Source organism: Bactrocera dorsalis, chromosome 4 (genome assembly GCF_023373825.1).
Source record: "Bactrocera dorsalis isolate Fly_Bdor chromosome 4, ASM2337382v1, whole genome shotgun sequence".
In the NCBI taxonomy this organism is placed as follows: Eukaryota; Metazoa; Arthropoda; class Insecta; order Diptera; family Tephritidae; genus Bactrocera; species Bactrocera dorsalis.
In genome coordinates, this window is record NC_064306.1 from 30913262 (window position 1) to 30930881 (window position 17620).

The 17620-nt window shown below is 38.0% G+C and overlaps 2 protein-coding genes across 2 annotated transcripts in view; both read left to right on the top strand.

Moving 5' to 3' along the window:
- Nucleotides 1–17620, top strand: part of LOC105224244 (uncharacterized) — a 148990-nt gene that overhangs the window by 30351 nt on the left and 101019 nt on the right. The window lies entirely within an intron of this gene.
- LOC109579411 (uncharacterized) lies at nucleotides 1408–2805 on the top strand. Its single transcript, XM_019989548.2, has 2 exons — nucleotides 1408–2283; nucleotides 2352–2805. The coding sequence occupies exons 1-2, from the start codon at nucleotides 1822–1824 to the stop codon at nucleotides 2505–2507; spliced, it is 618 nt and encodes a 205-aa protein (XP_019845107.2). The 5' UTR covers nucleotides 1408–1821; the 3' UTR covers nucleotides 2508–2805.

A 17620-nucleotide genomic window follows, 5' to 3' on the forward strand; every position in this document is an offset into this window, starting at 1 on the left:
TCAAAGAAATTATTCAGATAGAATTATACAGGGTTTTTCCGGAAAGTAATAGGACTGAGACGTTTTAAAATCAAACAAGAAAAAACTTTAACTATGTGTCCAGTTTGTATGGCAGCTATAGCTATAGTAATTCGATCTGAACAATTTTTTCTTATCTCACATTATTATCATAGAAAATAATATGTGCCAACTTGTGTGCAGATACATTGTCAAATGTGAAACTTTTCCATACAAGAACTTGATTCCGATCGTTCAGTTTGTATGGCAGCTATATGTTATAGTGGTCCGATATCGGCAGTTCCGACAAATGAGCAGCTTCTTGAAGAGAAAATGACGTTTACAAAATTTCAAAACGATATCTTAAAAACTGAGGGACTAGTTCGTATATATACAGATAGACGGACGCACAGACGACTCAGCTCAACATACTGATCATTTATATTTATACTTTATAGGGTCTCTGCCCTTCCTTCTGGGTGTTACAAACTTCGTGACAAACTTAATATACTCTGTTCAGGATATAAATATTGAACCAATCATTACAATTAAAAACTTTCAAAATAGGCTCCTTCGGCGTCGATGCAGTGCTGCCAACGCGATTTGTAAGCATTAAAGGCGTCACGGAAGGTATTCTCCGGAATAGTCTTAAGAGCCGAGGTGCATGCTGCTTGGATCCCCTCTGTCGTCTCAAAATGCTTGCTTCTCATTTGCCTTTTCAGGCAAGGAAACAAAAAAAGTCAAGGAGTGTAACATCTAGGCGATAGGCCGGCTGCAGAAGTGTTGGGATGCCAGCCTTGGTTAGGTGCTGTCCACAAGAAAGGCGATGTGAGCCGGAACGTTATTGTGGTGCAACTTTTAATCGGCTGCGATGTCTTTTTGGACCCGATTGACCCTTCGTTTGAGTCTCTTGAGGACTTCCACATAAAACTTGGTGTTGACGGTTTGTCCAGGAGGAACAAATTCATGGTGAACGCTGCCTTAGGTGTCAAAAAAGACAATGAGCATCATTTTCATTTTGTATTTGCTCATTCATCAGCGAGCTTTTCTTGTCCCTCCAAAAAGGTCTAGTGCCAATGAAACACACCACTTCTTGCTAAAGCAACATCTGGGTAAACCTGCTTGATCATACCAGACTTCTCCGTCGTAGGTTTACCGAGTTTCACACAGAATTTATTTGTGTAGCTCTGCTCTAACGAACGCTGCATTTTCGGCTTGCATCACTCACAGAAACACATCGCGCGAAAATGTTTGTCCTGTTCGGAGACAACTGACCAGCCGCTCGTTCGTTACCTAGGAAGTGGGTCCGCGCACCCTCCGAAGTATAGTCGCAGCGGAATAAAATCAGTCCAAATACTTTCCATAAAAACTCTGTTTAGCTGCGATACAAAGGTACCTTTTAAAGTTCTTTTAAGGATTTTTTTGTATTTTTGAAGGGTATTGTAGCTTCGTTGCTCTAACTTTACCTCGTACGTTTCCGGCCAGCCATGTTGCTGTTGTTGACATTATAAATAGTTTCAAAAGACTTAATATGTTTATAAGGTCTGACAAATTATGATAAAGCCTAGCTTAACTTATCTTCACCACGCATGGTTTACTTGTCGATGGGCTCATATATATTTCAAAATATTTACCTTTTAATCATCCAGACATATCAGTGAAAACAAAGCACCATTAGTTAATGATATTATTAGTTCAACATATTTTTTAGATAATTATTTTAGACACGAATTTAAAACTATTAAAAACTAATGGGGCAGACAAAACTAACACATCGCGTTCAGTACTACTAAGTTCGTCTGTTGAATTAGCCGAAAAAGAAGAATGTTCTTTAGCGACGCCAAACGTAAACAAGTCTTATATTATATTTTAGTAGGACTGCTCGCAAATAAGCTTTTTAGCTTCAATGTCGGAGCTCTTCGCGTCAAAAAAGAAGCGAAAACTGATACGAATGTTGCGCGTTCTTTTCGCATTAATGCCACAAACTTAAAATGCGAGCACACAGTACCAAATGTTATCGAATTCTTCGAATGCCAGCTCACCTGGCGCAATAATCGTTCATACAGTTCGGGTTCGCTGGTGCTACGAAAACCTATCAGCAAGTTGAAAGCGGATGTTGTGCTCGATATTTATCAGGCGAATGGCCGACTCGTGAATGTTTTCAACAAAACAGTTGATTGTTGTGCCATTTTGTCCACTGGGAAACATGGCTTGAAGATATTTGATACTTTTCTAAATGTAATGTTCGCTACAGTCAATGAGCGACCCACTTGTCCTTTGAAAGCGGTGCGTAAGACTTAACACTGTTAAATTTACAATTCTATAAGTTAATTTGTTTATAACCCTCTTTTTAGCATTTTAATTACACTATTACCGATTTCAACGTACCTGAAACATTTTTGCCTGCTTATATTCCGAAGGCCAAATTTCGCAGTGGCCTTTATTTGAGCACATCGGGACGACGAGCTGCTCGTGTCGTGGTTTTGGGGAAGGTGTTGAACTCAGTTTAATGTATTTCTAAACTGTTAACATTCTAAAATGTTGTATAAGTCACTGTAATTAAAATAATAAATAACGGGTGGGCCATCTGACGTTTTAAATTTGAATTATCTATATTTCGACATTGGAAACGTCAAATACCATTCGGAAAGTGACAGATATTCAGTAAAAAGTCTAAAATTTACGAAATGGGTCGCTATTCACTATTCTACAGTTCGCAGATTGGGCAGAAGATCGTTTGACCAAGGATGGTCAATTTTACCGAAAAATCATCTTTTCGAACGAGGCTCATTTCCACCTCGATGGTTACGTTAACAAGCAGAATTGTCGCATTTGGGGCACAGAAAACCCGCACGTAATCGTCGAGAAGCCAATGCACCCAGCACGAATCACTGTATGGTGCGGATTTTGGTCTGGTGGAATCATCGGCCCATTTTTCTTCGAAAATGAAGAAGGAACCGCCGTAACCATCAATGGTGAGCGATATCGCGCAATGTTAATCGAATTTTTCTTCAAGCAAATTGAAGAGGAAGACTTGGACAACATTTGGTTCTAGCAGGACGGCGCTACATGCCATACAGCAAACGCTTATTCCACGGTAGTTGGTGCAGATTGTGGGGCCTCTTTTTTTTCTGGATTAGACAGGGCACACTTAAATTTCAATCGTCGGGCATGCTTTCGTCCGACTATATTCTACAAAAAAGCTTATTAGTTCTTAGCTGCCGTATTAAGCTCGGACTGCAATTCTACGGCCGCCGCTGTTATGCTGTCCTTCAGATGGGCAAATGCTATTCGAACTTCTTCCTGTTGTTATGCTTTCACTCTCATTCAGCAGGCTGGAGAAGTTTTCCCACCATAATTATAGTATGCTTTGGGCATCGGTCATTATATCACCTCTGGGGATTCTACTAAAGTATACTCCTGTCTTGAAACCTTCTGTTAGTCACCGCATCTTTTCGTAGAATTCCTGTCGGCTAGCTTATCAAGCTCTTCGTACTCACACGTTTCGGCCTCTCTCTTTTCTGTCAGCAACTTCGTCTCTTCGGTATCTATGCCATCTCGTACATGTTGTGGTCGATTGTAACGTTGCGAGGTAAGCAGTCTGTTTTATCTCCAGTGCGTTACGGTACATCTCATCGTACTAGCTGTTCTTTTGCCTTTTCCGAAAACCAATGATTTCGTTTGCAGCTGTACGTAACGAGCTTGAAATGTCGTCTCACAGTTTTTACCATTTGAGTATCTTTCATTATGGAAGCTGAATTTTCCGACCGTTGTGCCAAAGATATCTTCTTTGACCACCCTGGCATTAAACTGGTCAAGCACGTGGCTCTTCCGCCGGGGCGTGGCGCAAATCAGAGATATGTTGAAGGACTTCGGTTTGATGCGGGTTGTAGCTAAACGTTCATCCACTGGGCTAAATGCCAGTACTCGGCGACAAAGTCTCTCTTCCACCACGAATCCCACACCGAATTTGCGCTCATTTATATGACCTTTGTAGTGAATTCCACAAGCACCTACTTACCTCAGGTCCCGCCATTGCATTTCTTGGACGGTGGGGATGTCAGACTTTACTGTAAGTAGGACATCAACCAGCCGGGCAGCGGCAGCGGCAGAGATCGGAAAATCCAGGTGCATGCCCTTAAATTGTAACCCTTAATGCATTTGGTCGCCATCAAAAGAGGGTTTCTCTTTCGCGACTGTTTGTGCTGTTTCATTGGTAGTGTTTTTCACATGGTGGGTCTCAAACTTAACGCACAACCCTGTGGATGGGTGGTCTCGGCTTCTCAGTTTAGTGGTTAGTCTCACCTTTAAACGGATGTTTTTTGGCTACCACCCTGACGATACTTGGTCCAAGACGGGAAGTCGTGGGCTGATTGAGCCATATGTAAAAGAATCGTTTCTTGCCACACCCATGTGAATGGCGATCGGAGAACTTTACTCACTTGCGTGAACTTCTACACATGACTACATCCACCTTCTATCATTATTTGACAAATATATACATACGTATATAAGGTGATTGTGTGAAAATATCAAAACGATCACTCCAGACGTTTCGGAGGAATTTTCATCACTGACTCTGTAAACGATTTTTCAATAAATACCGATTTAACAAAGTTACTTTTTTTTCTTAAATGCGAAACAATTTTTCGGATCAACTTAAAATTGTTGGACAATAGTCTCATATTTCTGAAGCAATTTGTCATATTAACATAAAATTTTAGGGCAATAGTTTCATATTTATGTGCACTACAACAGATTTTTTGAAATTCTCAAGTGATAACAAGCCCTTAAGCTGGATAAGTTTCGTTTTTTATGTATTATTATAAGAGAAAAATTTATGACACGGAGAATAAAGGGATGTTGAGTCCAAAAATGTATTACCTGCCGCTGCTCGTGACTTTGAGATACGGCTCGTCGCATACCAGTCACGCACCCATTGATTTTCACCACTTCCGTCCATATACTATATATTAATAATATAATTTGATGAATTATAATAAGCTTTATCAAAAATCTGATAATTATTTTGTATTCGATACCATTCAGAAGTACTTATTATAAGCTTGTTTATTCAAAAATCCGTTGAGCCCATTTAGTATTAAGCAGTGCGTGCATTTATTGCTTTGGTGCCTTGAAAATACACAAAAAAAAAATATTTTAAACGAAGAGCTATCCAACTGAAAATTTTACAACGAAGCACAATGTCCATCAAGTCCAAGGCCTCCGCCTTAATTTTGTTGCTCTTGATCGTTCAAACTTGCCGCGCTCAACGCTCCAAGTCGCCGCGTTTTGGAAGTAAAACCGAACCAACTGGAGACTCATACCTTAAAGTTAGCGCTATCAAATGCACGAGTACCGCACCAACAGTTATTGAATACTTTCAATGCTATATCACTCGGCGCAACGGCAGCAACTTAATTACATTTACGCTGTCGCTTCTTCAACCTGTTGAACGGTTCGACACGAATGCTGTATTCGACGTTTTAGGTCCGACTAAGAATTACTATAATATCTTCAAATCGGATCTTAATTGCTGCGAATTTTTTTCAGTTAAGAAGCACAGCATTTACATAGTTAATGATATCATGAATCTTGTATATGATGCCATTAATGAAAAACCTATGTGTCCAGTGAAGGCGGTGAGTTGGCTTGGTGCCTCAATTTTTCTCTTTCAATTATATTTTCACCATCTACTCGTATGTTTCTTAGCATTTCAACTTCAAAATCACGGAACTTGATGTTAGTCAACTAAAAGTGCCTAATTATGTGCCGAAATCGAACTTTCGACTTGGTTTGTATTTTCGATCCGATGGCCGACGTACTGCTGATATCATGTTGAGCGGAAAGGTCGTAAATTCAAAATGATAGCTCACATTGCAACATACTTAAATGAATAAAATTCTGGTACAGATCACTAAGTCGCTTGCAACTGAATAAATGCAGTCTTAAAGTATAAATTTTTGAAGCCGATTTTCATTGATCACATTTGTAAACATTATTCGTGTCACGGAAATTTTTGATTATTTTTGTTTGTGTCGGTGTACCCTAATTAACAATATATTATATTTTTTTTTTTCAATCATCTCCAACTTTTTTGTTACAGCTCCATATTATTTTCTCATATACGTATCTTTTTGCAAATAACTTCATTTATATGACTGTATAAATAATCCTTTGGACTAACGGCAGGAGTAGGCGAACCTGATTCCTCAATCGAAGCAGACGTTCCATTGCCCGACCAGGAAGAAGTTACACGTCTGAAGAACAACAAAGCAGCGGGGACCAATGGATTACCGGCCGAGCTATTCAAATACGGGGCGAAGAACTGATATGGAGCATGCATGGTATAAGCCTCCCCAACATCGCGTTTAAGTTCGAGCATGTTGCGTGAAAGATTAAAGTCCACTGTTATCAAACTGATTGAACCATATAAGTGTGGCTTTAGACCTGGAAAATCAATAACCGACCACATATTCACCATGCGCCAAATCTTGGAAAAGACCGGTGAAAACAGGATTGACACACACCACCTCTTTGTCGAGATTTGACAGCACGAAAGGGAGCTGCCTTCATCCCGCGATGTCTGAATTTCGTATACTTGCAAAACGAATACGGTTGTGAAAACTGAAACTGAGTAATTCCAAAATATCTGTAAGGATCACTTGCCAACAGGTTCTACTTTGGACTAAGTAAGCAATTGAAAAGTAAAGTTCTCTTTCGACGAACAACTGTTAGTCACTCATTATTCTCGTCCTGCTATACAAGTTGTGTTCCAAAGTAAACAGGACTTTTTGAATCTAGCGCCCCTGGTGGCGCCATCTATATGTCGACTGGTGAGTTAGAATCTTCTATCTTTATCGATTGTCCTGTGAGAATTCATGACATTTATGGAATTTGATTGGAAGTAAAGTTATTGCGTTTCAAGTGTCAGTATGTTTGTGTTATTGGTGCGAAAATGAGCTTCGAACAAAGAGCCAACATTAAATTTCGGAATGGCAACATCTCATGAGTTAACTTTACGAGTTTTCGAGAGAAAAGTTCTGCGGAAGATTTATGGTCTCCTGCGCATTGGCCACGGCGAATATTGCATTCGATGGAACGATGAGCTGTATGAGATATACGACGAGATTGACATAGTTCAGCGCATTAAAAGACGGCGGCTACGTTGGCTGGGTCATGTGGTTCGAATGGACGAAAACACTCCAGCTCTGAGAGTATTTGACGCAGTACCCCACAGGGGAAGCAGAGGAAAAAGGAGACCTCCACTACATTGGAAAGATCAGGTGGAGAAGAACCTGGTTTCGATTAAAAACGAAAATGAACAACGAAACCGACGAAAAGCCAGCAGCACTTAAAATTTTCTGTAGGTGGCGTTAAAATCGGACTCTCGTTGTTTTGTAAAGCGATTTTATCGAGAATAGGAAAAGGCAGAAAATTAGGTTATATTCGTACATATATCCACCGGAATCGTGACAAAGGTTCAAATAAAACATGTGCTCGTAATAAGACATTTACAAATTGTAATATATGTAGGTTCGTCGAAAGCTGGATAATGTCAAGGCTGTGCGAAAAGAGAATATACCCAACATAAATTCTGACACAATGAGGACAAATACGCTCACACAAATGGATACGCTGCGCTGGCACCTGTGATATGTATTACTTTATGTGCATTACTTTTTGACCTAAGCTACGATTGGAGATACAATCACATAGGCCTTATGTATGCTCCTTCATTAGCACAATTAGGGCAAACACTGAGTTAAGAGGGAGCACAAAAATGAAATTTAAAGCGTTTATGAGCCGCGAAAGGCACAAAATGCAAATGTCCCGAATAAATTGTGTCAATTTATTGGCGGTTATGTCTGACACTTTTGTGGTTGCTCATTAGCGAATATCGAATTAGTAGTTGGGCGTGTTGACGTTAGCCAAAAGACAGCAAAGGAAATAGGCTTACGACAAGGAATGTAACTGTAAAAGAGTAGCAGGAAGGTGATGCGGGCGCGATAGGGGAACGAACGACACGGGTATACACTGTTGTAGGGATATCGGCATCTGTGTTATCGCAAAATATTAGGAAAAAAAGGTGACAATAAAAGTAATGACGACATAATGCTAGTAAATAGCAACTCAGCAGATGCACATTTTGGCGGTAGGCTGGGCTTTCGCTTTCCTTTCTGGTTGTCGAATCGAAAGTATCGCTGCCGTAAATCGAGACCGAGTAACAGCGAACGGCGGAACACAAGCGGAAGGCTGAAAAGTAGCTGTGCGTTGCTAAAAATTACACCTTAATTGACGTGAAAATACGAGCCGCGCGCAGCACAACCCATGGACATGCTGGCTTGCCACCAGTCGCATTAGCAAACATAAACATGGCAACAAAAGCTCGCTTCACCAGCACCAGCAGTGACAGCGCCGACAATGGCAAATTGTCATGCTGGTATGTGTCGCCGATGTCAGTGGCGAATTAATTCAGCAGCAACAAAGATATTATCACGACATGCCTACAACAACAAGAATGCTAATAATAACACTGGCAACAGCCACATTTTTTGTTGTTATCGAGGTAGAAATAATATAAAAAAGTTGCGTTGTCATAAAAATTGTTGCGGTGTAACTGATGTGCGTTACGTGGTGTTGCGTCCTCGGCATACCAAACAATACAAAAAAAACTGAAATCGCACAATATAATACATAGTATATATAAACATACATACACGTATGCAAGTAAATGTGTATAACATTATTACAAATTCGAGCAGCTTTTTTGAGCGCCTCACCACGAAACCATTATAGCCACAACAGCGCCGCAGAGGCAGCGTTTGTAACGGCAGTGTTTGGCTGGGCCGCTAATTTTGTGTGCAAAATTCGAAAAAGCGCCAAAAAATACCCACAAAGTACTTAAAGACTACAAACAAAGCGCTGCACAAGGGACTACGGCGGCACCTAAGCCTATTATTCAACTAGCAACTACCAGTTAACAAATCAGCGTAACACCGGAAACGCGCTTCAACGCCACCAACCCAAAAGTTCTCATGCAAACAAAAAGTGGTTTACGATTTTGCGAGATTCTCACTTACGTGTGCTCGCACCAAAGCGGTTGGCTACTACCATTTCTAGCTTAACTGTCTAGACATACAGGGTGATTAATACATTGGTTTGTTCGATGGCATAAGTCTTTCATTAATTTTTTAATTGACTCCTTAAAGTTTTGTTAAAGGGTTAATTACGCCTAAGGTTTTCAAAATATCGATTGTGATGTCGTTCTGTGGAAATCAAAGACTCTTCTAGTTAACATCTGCATTCTGGAGCCACAGACAATCGGTTTCTAATGAAGGCTTTTCTAATTTCACGCGGTTTGAGCCTGAATATTTCAGTTCGTTTAGACAATATGTCATGACGAGTCTAAGTTTCAGTTGGTTATGCTAGTAAGCTCTCCTCGTCAAGGTTTCGCCTTAGCTTGAAAGGGTCTTAGTTTTTACTTTCGTTGAAACTTCAACTTTCAAAAGCGGATATACTTGTATGTATATTGAGATTTTAATCTTTAGATATAAACAAGATATAAATTTAAATTTTTAACCTTCATTAAACGATATTTTTCAGGAATTTCGGGGTATGGATTTTTTTCAATTCAGTACTTGAATTATTTGTTGAATTTGAAAATTTTTCTATGGAAGTTGTGAGAAAATAGATATTGATATTGTTAAAAAGTATTCAATATTGTATTATTTCTATATACTACTTGTATAAGGGTTGATCTATTTCGAGGTTCCTTCTTTTTAAAGAAAAAACACAGAAACTATACATATATTTAATGGGGAATGTGTAATCATTCAAAAGAACATTCTTTGGCTTTTTTTTTCAAAGATTATCTTTTTTAAATGTTGGCCGCTGTAACCTCTCAGATGGTCCATCCGTTGACTCCAATTTTCGATGACTCGCTCGAGCATTTGGACTGGTAACTGGCGAATGAAACACTTGATGTTTTGCTCCAAGGCTTGAATCGAAGCGGAATTGTCGGAACAGACTTTAGACTTTACACATTCTCACAGAAAAAAGGCTAATTTTGTGATATCACACGATCTTAGTGGCCAAACGACCGGCCCAAAACGTAAAATTATTTGCTCACCGATGTATTCTCTCAATAAATCCATTGATTGATACGATGTGTGGAAAGTGGCGCCGAAATCACGTCTTGTTGAAATAAAATGTCGCCGAGATTACGAGCAGGCATTAAATAGTCGGTTATCATAGCGCGATAACGGTCGCCATTGACGGTTACGTTCTCACCGGTATTATTTTTGAGGAAATATGGACCGATGATTCCACCGGCCCACCAAACAAACCAAACCATTTTTTTTCTGGATGAAATGACAGCTCTGGATTTCCTTCAGGTTGCTCTTCGTCCAAAATGCGGCAATCTTGCTTGTTAACATATCCATTGAGGCAAAAAAGGGCCTCATCTTTGAATAGAGTTTGACTCGAAAACGTCGAATCTTCTTGGAACTTTTCAAGAACCCATAGATCAAAGCGATGTCCCTTGGGAAGGTCGAGCGTCCGAGCTCTTGCACAAGCTGTACTTTGTAGGCTTCCAATTTAAGATACCTCAGCCCGAGTTGCTGCGAATGGAGCCGACTCGACTACCCACTGTCTTCTTATAAACGCATTATTTACGTCATATAATTACAACAAAAGCAAAACAGCCAATTATAACATTAAATTTCGAAAAAAATATCACTATTTCAAACTATTATTTTATAACCTCCCAGAAATGACCGCCCTGTACGCACATTCACAGACACAGCTTAACTCACTCATCGATGTGCTGGCATGAACTGGCGAATTCACTGCTTGTCGAACTCGAATACCTAAAATATGTCTGCTGGCAGCCAACAAAATCCTATGGTTAATTTAATAGCCCTTTCAATGCCTATCCAGATGACCTTTGCTGCTTGTCAGTTGGGCCGCGCCTAATTTTCTACCATTCCTTATGCTTGTTGCGGAATATTCGCCCTTCTCGTAGTTTAATGGGCGAAAAGTGCAAATGTGTAGTAATTTTGTTTGTGCCTTATGGCTCGCTGCTACCTCATCGTTGAGGTGATAAGGAAAGTGAAATGATGAGCATTGCAGTCAGTGACTTAACTGTTAAACACTTAAAGCTACATTCTTCGAATTAATTATCTCAAATGTATTATGATTTAGTATAATTATTGTTTTTTTTTTTTGTTTTTAATTCGGTGGTTTGGATTCAATAAAAACATAAGTCCTTTTTATTTCAATTATGATAGTGCTACTAAAAATTAAAAAAAAAAAAAGATTCTGTTTTGACTTAATTATTTCACAATATTGCCTTTTAGGTATTGATTCTCAACCTGAAACTTCATTTCAAGCCTCAACAGACAGTCAATACTCGTCTTTAGCTTTTGACTTTCATAAATCATTCGCCAGACCTTTTAAATAAGTTTTATTGAGAAAGATTATCGGCAATTCGAAGCCGCCTCTGATTTAATCGAAAAATTAATCGTATATATATTGTACGGAATTAGGTTTTCAGGCGTACACAGGTCTGAAATTCCTTTTAGCTGGGAGACCAGTTCATTTTAGTTAGTGGAGAATTACGCAAAATCAGAAAGAATGTTAATTTAGATTAGACTATAATACCCTTCACAGATGTTTTTTTATAGCATAAGAGGGTATAAAAATATCTGCATCTTGATTTTGATTTTGATCAGACATTTTGTATATAACTACCTTGGGCAATAACCCATAGCAAATCTTTTAATTTTCACTCGTCAAATTAAAAGGCTTTCCGCACAAAAACTTTCACCCAATTTTTATGACAGTTGTATACTATAGTCGTCCGATATCGGCCATACCAACAAATGAGCAGATTCGTTGGGACAAAAGAACGTGGCTTAATCGACTCAGCTTGTCAAACTACTTTATGGGGTCTCTGATGGTTCCTTCTTGGTATTGCAAACTTCTTGGCAAACAAAATACCAAAGTTTATAAAAATCCGACAGGATGGTTCCATAATTGTCAAGCTGAAATGTGCTGCGTAACTCGCCTTTTATGTTTCGAGATTTGCCAACCTTAGTATGGAATCTAGCAACCGGCATATTGATCGTACACACTCAGACCGTTTTGACATACGGCCACTACTCATGTTTACAGTAACTTGAAATATTCAATTCAGCCAAAAAATGGAAACGAAAACTTTCGATGTTTGTTATCTCAGCAACAGTACATCGATGAACTTTATTCAATTTTTGGCAATAAAGCTTCATTATAGACCAGTGTTTATTGATGGTATGGTCAATTCAGTCGAGGTCGTAGATCACTTCAAGAGTGATTTCGTGAAGATCGTCAAAAACCAGTTGTTGCTCCAGAACTTCGAATCACGTCTTAAAATCGTGAAAATCGTTTTTGAATCGTGGACCTACGCGTATGAACACGAAAACAATCGCATATTCCGATGACCTCTTAGTTGCAGCAGTAGCTAAGCATCTAGATGACCTCCGGCGTAAATGCGATGGTTACATCAATGATCTGCGATTTAATGAACAATTGACGTATACGCGTATTTCCGACAATGCAAACATATCATATAATGCTCTATCGACAATGATGGCCAAGAGAGGCTGCGTGCGTTCCAGCCGGCGATTCTTAATAGCAAAAGCAATAAGTTGCGCTGAATATAAAATCAGACGTAAGACTATTAAAAACGGTGCATAGGTTTTCTGCAATCGGAATAATATCATGCGAAGCTGCTGAAGCATTAGTCTAGCTGACTGATCCCAGACATTCATTTGTGGATTGACGGACGACATGGGGACCTGAATTTCCACCTAACTCAAATACTGAGTGGCCATGGATACTTTAGAAAGTATCTGTTCCAAATTAATCATGAATTTAGTCCGTATTTTCTGACGTATATAGAGGACATAGAAGACTCTGAACATGTATTTTTCAATGCATCCGCTTTTTTTAGACATAAGGGAAAAGTGAAAAACTACACTCGTTGCTAGTGTAACGGTGGAAAATTTGACAACATATAGTATGTGGCTCTGATAAATGGAAAGCTGTGTGCGAAGCGTCAGCTCTAATTAAGACAAAATAAAAAATTATAATAGATTAGGAGTCAGTCAGTCAGTACAACAGAAGAGACTTAAATGTATTTTTCTCTCCCATGAAGTAATACTCAATCCGGTGGTTCCGTGAGAGAGACATGAATTGGGTGTAGGTTAAGTTTAGCGGATTAAACGGCCTTTTGAGATTTAATTGAAAGAAAGAGAAACTAGTCCATTGATTTTGCATCATTCATTCGTGAATAAACTCTGTGCTTTTGTGGAATTAATTGAGTTCACACTTTAATCTTGAAGTACACATAAAAGTTCTTGTTAATCTACACGCTTTAATCTACTTACGATTTAATAAACGTCATGCAAAATGTGTGCAAATTAAATTCATTCAAATTCGCAAAACAAAGCGTTTCAGTTTTGCAGATTTGCAGATTGAAAAGTGCCTTCCATTGATTGCCAAATGCTGTGAATTGTTAATAAATAAATAAGTGTTTTTATAGAAATGCGCAAATGGACAACAACAACAACATGTGCGATATATAAATACTGTAAAGTATTAAAATAAATCTACCGACATTGTAGAGCCGTTATTAATGTCTGTCTGCATATAAAGCCACAAAATTGCTGTGGATTTGCTAGTCAATCGGATTCTCAGAGTTTGTCGATTTGTGGCCGAAATGGTTTGGAAATGCGCTGACAGACTTGAAAAGAATTAACCGGAAACCACATTTCAAATGCTAAATTCAAAATTGATGTGTTGAGCTGAAAGCCTTGAATTTAATGAGTTTGAGCGATAAAAGCATAATAGAATTGTAAAATCAAAGCAAAATGGTACTGCTGCAAATTATTTAATTTTTGTGATGAATCGGGGCAGATACGGTTATAAATAGAATGTATATGTACTAAAAAGTCTGAAAAGTTGTTGGTCTAAAAATTAAATAATAATTTTTGTTTCATTGTAATTAAAATATGGCTTTCTTCTTCGCGATAATCTCCATCTCTTGTGTGAAATACTTTTTCAGCTAGTAATTTTCTGAGTCTGGGAAAAAAGTAATAATCACTGGGGATAAAATATTGTATGAAACATAATATTGTGGAATAGTACTTAGCTTTATTCCTTTAATTTTTCATTCTTGTCAAGCTTTTTTTAACCATTTCGCGGTGTTCGAAAAATGCGCGTCTTGTAAACGTAAAAAATAGAAATTTATGCATTCTTTGACATATTTCAAACACGTGGCCACGCAAACTTTACCTTTCGTTTTTAGCAGCGTTTTCGCAATTACCGCGATTCAACTTATCAAACCTTTTTAAAAATTAAAATATATGCAGAATATATATAATGCTCAATAAATGAGTAGTTTTATGAGGAAGTAATTTGTTGTAAGGAAACCATGAAAATATTTTTCTTCTATAATAGTTAATTAAATTAAATGCAGTTGAATCACCTTTGTCGGCTAATAACTGCTTGTACGCGGGTAGATATTGAACCAACAAGGTTTTCAAGGCATTCTGATGAAATTTCCTGCACCCACACTTTATTAAGTATTTATTTTCAGTTCTGTCTTTAAGCTTGGCCCATGTTGAGCTACTTTGTTTTTCATGGCAAAGATTATCAATCGGGTTCAAATCGAGAGAATTTCCTGCCATACCATATGCGATATCCCAACGTCTGCAAACATTTTCTGAACCTGCAATAAAAGAAAATGTAGACAGATGACATTTTCTTTAACATAATCATGATGATACAAAACTTACCGATTTACACCGATGGCACGGTGCGTAGTCGTCCTGGGAGATGGCCTCAGAAAAATGCCCATATTGTTCGTCTGTGACGGGCATGGAATACAACTTCACCATACTTCTGGTCGTTCATCATTCCATCAGTAAAAAGTTAAAGATCCACGATATAAAAGAAAAGAACACACAGACCATTAGGCTTTCAGGATGATTAATAGTTCTCGTCACACAATTTTCGGCGAAACGTTTATCCGGAAATCGACTGACACACGGTAAATGGTTGTTGCAGTGCAAATTAAATCTACTTTCATTCGACCATATTACCACTTCCACTGCTCCGAGAACCAGTTACGATGCGTTTTCGCCCATTCTAAACGAGCCTCATTTTTTTCATAAGCGATTTAGCAGCTGGTTTTCGCGCATAGAAACGAGCTCCTGCAACCTCCTCCGTACTATTCTCGCACTTATTGCCACTTTGTATTGCTCCTCTATATATTATCTTATCTGTATAGGATTTTTAAAACGATCTTTTGAGGGGTTACATGATTTTTTTGGCTCATTAAATTCAACAAAATATTTAGAACATTGTCCTAAATTTATTGATCCGAAAAATAGCTTCGGAGATACAGCCTTGAGAACGTATGCACTCGAGACTAGCTAGGCTAAGTGCATCGTCTTTAAGGAGGAAGCCTGCAGTAGAAGCTTCAAAAAATCAATTTTTTTGTGTAAATTTGACATTAAATTAACTTCTGATTAAACAAACAAAAAAACTAAGAAAAGTTAAGTTGGAACATATTTTTAAGCTACGTGAAGTAAATTTTTTGGTCAAAACCCATTTTTTTCAATATTTAAAATATTGTAGAATTTTACACTCTTTTTTGGTAAATTTCTTAGTTTAATAGAAGATAAGTTATTAAAAAAGATGAATCTCTTTAAAATCTTTGTTTCTGTTAGACATGCGAATCATCAGAATATCAAAGATTTCGTATCCAAAAAATTTTCGGATGAAGCTTAAATATATAAGGGGGCTATAAACCCTAGAAATTTCGCTTTAATCAATCATTTCTTTTTCTTTTTTCTTGAATTTTTTGAAGCCTGTAAAGCAGCCTTTCCCCTTAAACGCGTTTTTCTCGAAACTGTATTTTTGAAGCCGGTTAGCAAGATTTATCGAGAACTACTCAACCGATCTACATGAAATCGTACACAAGTCTTTGAGAATTCGTCAATTCTTATAGAAAATCGCGAAATTTAAACTGAAATTTTCAGGTTTTTGTAAAACTGTCTGCCTAAAGTCCATTTTTTTCCTTCGTTGAAGTTCTAAGTAATTGTTTTTTCTGAAACATGTATTTTGTCACTTTAAAGGATCCTGTGAGGAGTTATCCTGCCAACGCGGGCGCATCTTTTTCCCAAGGGGGCTCGGAAAATTTTTTTTCCTAAAAATTTTAAAACTTCTTTATTAATAGTGCATGTTTATAACAATATAAAAAGGCTTTTTTTAACCGAGGAAACCCATACAACCCCTTCAATGGTTTACACCATCTATTCAAAGAAATGTCTTCCTCTTAGTCGCAAGTCTTCTGTAACGCTCCAAACGACCGTCTTGGTGCAATTTTTTTGGAAATTGATTACTGTTGGATGGCAACGTCTTATTTTTCTGAATATCTCGCAAACCGACATTCCTTTTTCCTTTAACTTAAAAATAATAAATTTTTTATCACGCGCTAATTGTTTATATTAAGCGCATTTTTAAAGACGTTTTGCTTACTTGATCACTTCGATGTATATAGCCATCGGCAAAAGGCACTGAGTGTCTAATATTAATTAATTTGTTGCTTTTAACGATTTTCTTTAGGAATCGTTCTATGTTTCCCATCTACAATACACACTTCTTCAGAATGATGAGGAACACGTATGCCAAGTTCTCTCAAGATATCTCAATTTGAACCCAAAATAACAGAGCATCATTCGAAACGCAATTTTTCTAATCCTGCTGATCATATTGGTGTACACTTAGTAACCAAAACTATTATGTTATATTCTGTATCTGCTAATTGTACCTGTTATTGCGACCCAACTGTATATTTTTACCATACATCTGTAGAGCACTACTAAATATAATGCTAATACCTTCGAAATATTAACATATGCAAATGATTTCATATGATCAAAGTAAATTTGTATTATGTGCGATGAAGAAACTCTGTATCGCACACTGAATTGCATTACACAACAGCGAGTATTCTCTTTTAACTAAACGCGCTCAAGAATAGAAGAAGGCAGCAAAAGAAACACATGAGCTAATAATATAGTCGACGCCGGTAAATTGGCTGTGACCTGCCTGAAGTCTCATATATTGCTCGAGTATACATATGTATATGTATAATCGGATATGCTTATTTTTATATTATATATTCGTGTCTGCACATAAGTACATACATATATGTATGTATATTGAATTGTATATAAATTGTCACTAATCCAAAAAGAGATTTCCCACTTATCCGAAGAAAAAGGATCAAGTATTAAGCGGCGAAAAGCCGGCATGAGTGTCAAAACGTAGCAAGCGTCTCTATCCTTGTGTGTGTGTGTGTGCAACATATGATTTTATAAGTTGTAAGTGGCCATGTAAGGGAACTAATTCAATGGCTGTCTTAGCACTTATGAAGATGTCAACATGTTCTTGAACGTGTTGACATATTGGCACTGATTCTCGAGCATAAAAGTCAGCAACAGCGGTGCACCGACTGGCTGGCGCGCCGTGCGAGTGGCGAGCACCAAGTTAAGGTGCAGTTACGATAGAA

Bases quoted from the DNA above. Each gene is read 5' to 3' on its own strand.
- LOC109579411 (XM_019989548.2), top strand. From the start codon at position 1,822: ATGTTCTTTAGCGACGCCAAACGTAAACAAGTCTTATATTATATTTTA. The intron at 2,284-2,351 runs GTGCGTAAGACT...CCCTCTTTTTAG, and splicing joins CCACTTGTCCTTTGAAAGCG to CATTTTAATTACACTATTAC.